Source organism: Microtus ochrogaster, unplaced genomic scaffold (assembly GCF_000317375.1).
Source record: "Microtus ochrogaster isolate Prairie Vole_2 unplaced genomic scaffold, MicOch1.0 UNK103, whole genome shotgun sequence".
In the NCBI taxonomy this organism is placed as follows: domain Eukaryota; kingdom Metazoa; phylum Chordata; class Mammalia; order Rodentia; family Cricetidae; genus Microtus; species Microtus ochrogaster.
Window position 1 is genome coordinate 1,003,879 of NW_004949201.1, and position 5,161 is coordinate 1,009,039.

Genomic DNA, 5,161 nt, shown 5'->3' on the forward strand with positions numbered 1-5,161 from the left:
AAAAAAAAAAAAAAGCTAAGTGATGCGCACGGGTACAGTGATAGATGTCACGATCTATGTGCTCGATGAGCCCGGTGAAATATTTCACTCTTCTCGTAACATTACGTTTGATTTCATGATGAAAAGTGTCTGTGTGATGTGTATATGTACACAGGCCCGTGGACAGTGCCACCCACGCACTAGCTTTTATTATTATTGTTCACAGGAAGAGAAGTGCAGGGTGGGTACTGCTCTCAGAATCTTCACAGTTCTATAAACAAAGCAGAGTTTCAGCACACACACAAACACACACAAACACACAGACAAACACACATGCACAAAGACACACACAAACAGCCCCCCACAGGCAGACACACACAAACACCCCCACACACACATGAACACACAAACACACATGAACACCCACACACACAGACAAACACACACAAGCACATACAGACACACACACAAATACCTCCCCACAGGCAGACACACACAAACATCCCCCAAACAGAGACAAACACACACATACACAGACAAAAACACCCAAACACACACAAGCACATACAAACACATACACAAACACCTCACACAGGCACAAACACAAACACCCCAACAGACACACACAGACACACATACAGACACACAAACACATACAAACACCCCCCCACAAACACACACACAACACACCTACACCCACAACCACAAGTTAAGGCAGCGCTCTATGTGGGGGAGTAGAAGGAGAAAGCACAGGCAACAAGCAGCTGCTATAACATAAAATCTCCTCTCTGGTCATAGGACAGAGGAGAGGACACATCTCTCCTTGGGGCACTGGCAACTGTCATAAACTGGGACTGGAGTAATGGCTCAGTGATTAAGAGCACTGGCTGCTCTTCTGAAGGACTGGGGTTTGATTCCCAGCATCCACACGGCAGCTCACAGCCATCTGGAACTCCTGTCCCAAAGGATCTGATGCCCTCTTCTGGCTTCTTTGCTGACACCCGCCAGGAGCACACATGGTGCACAGACATACAAGGAAACAGAATGCTCACATAAAAACTAAAAATAAATCTTAAAAACTATTATAATCTAAGATATTGGAGGATCAGGTAATCCGGTTCCCCGCTCGTCAGCTATCGGACTCTCTCTTGCTGTTGTAGCTTCCTTGAGCAGAAGGACTGCCACTCAAACGAGCCAGCCAGATTAGGCTCATGTCAGCAGCTGTGCTTTTGAGCTCTCTACAGGTCTGCGGAGAAGGTGAGAGCTGGTTGTTCTGGCCCCTGAAGGTGCAGCTTTAGCCAAGACTTGGTTTTTACCAGCCCTTTCCCTATCACAGATCTTTGTGAACTCTCGGTGACCCTATACTCATTTCTAGACTGGGGGCAAAGTGCTTTCCCTGCTGGCCTGGTGGTGACTGTCACTGGCTGGTGCTGAAGAGGCAAAGCTGTGATTGGTGCAAACACCCCGCTAGGCAGTGTGAGCATGCTGTTCAGCTCCTCTAGCAAATCAGCCGCTAGAGCTGGTAACATGAAGAAAGCAGCGAGACAGATGACAGAGTGCGGTGGCAGCAGAGACAATGGAGTGGCCATGGCAGCCCAGCAAGCCTAGGTGTAAATGCTGCAAGCTTGACCGCTGAAGGAGAGATCAGCCAAATTAGCGGAGGGCTGGACTGCAAAAGCAGCGGAGCGGCTGATTGACAGGTGAAGGATAGGAGACAATAGCTGCAGCGGGGATAGAGGGCGTGGCAGGATTAGGAAGGATGAAGGAAGAGTTCCAGAGAGCTTTGCATCCACGGAACTCCCATACCCCAGGCTTAGGGTGGAGCACTGACCGCTGCCAATGGCTAAGGAACCCTTTACCTCTTAGGCCTTTACCAGAACCGTCATACTTCAAAGCTAAAGGTCTTGTTACCCAAGCTTGAGCCAGAGCTGTGGCACAAGAGGCTGCCACCCACTCTTGCCTGCTTGCTGCTCTCAAGCACCTGCAGAGACAAAGTGCCCAGGACCACCACTTGAGAAGCTTTTCCTTTTTTCCACATCTTTATCTCAGAAGAGCAGGACTCCACCAAGCTGACTGACAACAGGAGAGCCACCTTGGCCCAGGCGTGGTACAAAAAGGTTAAGTCTTGACTTCAGGAGCCAGGAGAGAGTTTAAAACATCACAATTCATAGTGACGTTTGGAAAGGTCTTTACCACTGCCATGAGGAGAATTAAGGATGGGACGAGGATAAGGTGTACCCAGTCAGGGTGAGGGGAGGGGACAGATGTGGGCAGAGAGATAGTCAGGAAGTTGGGTGGTGGGAAGGCTATAGCGCTGGTGGGTAGGGGTTGGTTCAGGAGAAAGTTCCAGGTTCTGTCCGGGTGGCTGGGTTCCTACCTCATAGTAGACACCATCGTGGTGGCAGCCACATTTCTCCATGGGCACACAGCCTGTGGTGCTCTGCAGGTAGTCAGTGTCACATTCACAGCCCTCAGAACACATGTCCAGGCACTCTATCGGAGTGGTGATGGTTGAGCATCCCAGGGAGCAGGTGTCTGCGCAGACCTCATAGTGGCTGTGAGCGGGGCACTCCATTGCTGTGAGAATGGGGCGCTGATGAGGGTGCCAGGGTGGGGGCTGGGGCTTTACCCCTTCTATTCCCCAAGTTTCCCCTTTCCCAGCCCTCAGTGTCCCATCACTCACGACAGAAGATTTTGGTCCTCCATGGCTTGACGTGCCCTCCAGCTGCCTGGCAGGCACTCACGTAGGCGTGAATGCTGCTGCAGAGAATGCTCAGGTTACCGCCACCCAGGCAGAGATCAAAGACACAGTCTTTCAAGGGATCCTGGGGGTCAATCAGCTTGTGGCAGTCAGCCAGTGGCCCCGTGAGGTTGGTGAGCAGCCCGCAGAATTGGTTATCATGATATTTTTTCTCCATGTCTGGGGAACACTTTGGTTTGCAGTCCTGTCCCGGTTTGCAGGCAGGCTGGGGCCTGTGGGAAGAGCCTGGCACAGTCTTCTGCCAGGAGTTTCCCAGATCACTGGGATTGACAGCCTGTGAGCCATCCGGCTTCTGGAAGTCATTCTTGGGGTCTTCATTGTAGTCTCCACACAGACCACACATGTGTTTATAGTAGTTATGGGGAATGGTGACACGCACGTTGCTGTTGAGATCATAGGACACATGCAGGCCAAATCTGGTCTTGATGACCACATCTAAGCCATGCTGGAAGGCCTGAACACTGCCTTCATCCAGAATCACAGGCATCTTTGTGGTCACGCCATTCACCTGGAAAGTGGGGAATGCCAAGGTTCAGAGGGCACACTTTAAGGCAGTCAGTCACTAAATATTCCTAGTCTGTCCCTAGATGTCCCTGTCTTGACACTGAAATCTGGAATGACCCCATGTTTCAGGGCCTTAGCTTCCATATTTGTGAAATATGTATAATAACAGTGTCTTATCCTAGCCAGGATCTTTAAATATGACCACAATTGGGAAAGGGTCTTTGTTGGTGTCATTAAATGTTACAGTCGTGACATGAGGACACCATGGATCAGAGTGGCCTCTAAATCCAATGACAAGTGTCCTAGGAGGTAGTGGAGTAGGGCAGAGCCCACAGTGGGGGCGGCATGGGAAGACCCAGCAGTCGGGATGGAGGGTTGACTCTGTAAGCCTAGGGACATCCTAGAGCCACCAAAAGCTGAGGAGGCAAGAAAGCTCCTCCTCTGCAGCCTCTGGAGGGGGTGTGGCCTTGTTGCCATCTCAACTTAAACATATGTGATATTTAAAAAGTTGTTAAGTTACATTTTCTTTAGGTATTTACTTGTGAGAGGGAGCACAGACATGGACATCGGAGGACAGGTTTTGAGATCCGATTCTTTCCTTCCACCATGTGGGTCTCAGAAATTGAACTTAGGTCGTTAAGCTTGCTGGTCAGTGCCTTTACCCGGCAGAGTAGGCTCACCAGCCCAACGTGTTGCTTTAAGTCAGCAAACTTGTGGCATTTTGTCACAGCAGCCACCAGGGAACTGTTACAGGTCTCAGAGGGGTAGTGACCTCACCAGCCTGGGTGAGGGGATCCTTCCTTACCAGGTGACATGGTGACTGAGCCTGGAGGCTCACGCTGGTCTGAAGCTCAGCGCACCCTTTACCCCTCTGAGCCCTTGGGCAGGGATTCACCTGTGTTTCTGCTTCCTGTCTGTCTAGGGGGATCGGGCGCTTTGTCTGCAGAGTGTCGTCTAGGGACTCTGATACACAAAGTGTGCGAAGGCTTGGGCTGTGGACTGCACCCCAGGGAGCCCCTCCCATGGCCGGGGCCGTGTTTGCAAGTGGACAGTCAAGAGCACTCAGAGCTGCTGCTGTCCCTGTGACTGGATGCAGTCAGGCTCCATCCCTCACCTGAAGATCGCCTGAGGGCTCTGGTTCCAGCCAGGCCTGGAGGTGCACACCCGGTCACCATATATGTGCCTGTCCTCACACACACACCCTGCACACTGGGTTTACAGAGCTGTGAGGAGTCAGGGAGGGGGCAGGGGAAAGACATGCTCAGGCATGTCTAGAGTGTCCTAGACATCAACAGCCATTCCTCCCTAGCAGGCTGTCCATGAATAAGGACAAGTCATTTAACGTCTGGGCTCAGTTTCTCCTCTGCAGTGAGGGACAGTCACAGGGATGCCAGGGTTTGGTGAGATGCGAATAAAGGACAGAGACTGCCCCCACGTGTCTGGAGCTGCTTACTTGTCAGGTGCTAATCTGAGAGCTTGGGGCTCCTTAGGGAAGATGCTCCACTCTCTAGCCCATGCCCAGGGCATGCGACAGCTCTTCTACCTAGTGCTACCAGAACAACAGCTGTGTGATGCATGTCAGCGGGGGATACTCCCATGTATCTCAAGTGTCAGTTTCCATGTAAGACCCAATGCTTCCATTTCAGAAAAGCAAAGGGTATGGGACAGGATCCAGTATGCTGTTTCTTAGCAACACACATCCTGTTCTTGCTACAGGATTTTAACAGTCATGGGACCTTGTCTTCTAAACAAATGTACCTATTCATGGTGTCTTCTACAGCTACAATTTTTTTAAATTTATTTATTTATTAAGGATTTCTGCCTCCTCCCCGCCACCGCCTCCCATTTCTCTCCCCCTCCCCCGATCAAGTCCCTCTCCCTCATCAGCTTGAAGAGTAATCAGGGTTCCCTGACCTG

General features: G+C 51.1%; 1 protein-coding gene across 1 annotated transcript in view; it reads right to left on the bottom strand.

The window, feature by feature from the left end:
* Positions 1-5,161, bottom strand: part of Fcgbp (Fc fragment of IgG binding protein) — a 75,908-nt gene that overhangs the window by 13,770 nt on the left and 56,977 nt on the right. Inside the window, exons 27-28 of the mRNA XM_026778069.1 lie at positions 2,663-3,248; positions 2,357-2,556 (exon numbers count right to left, since the gene is read on the bottom strand). Coding sequence (XP_026633870.1) covers positions 2,357-2,556; positions 2,663-3,248 — 786 coding nt within the window. The remainder of the gene's footprint in view (positions 1-2,356; positions 2,557-2,662; positions 3,249-5,161) is intronic.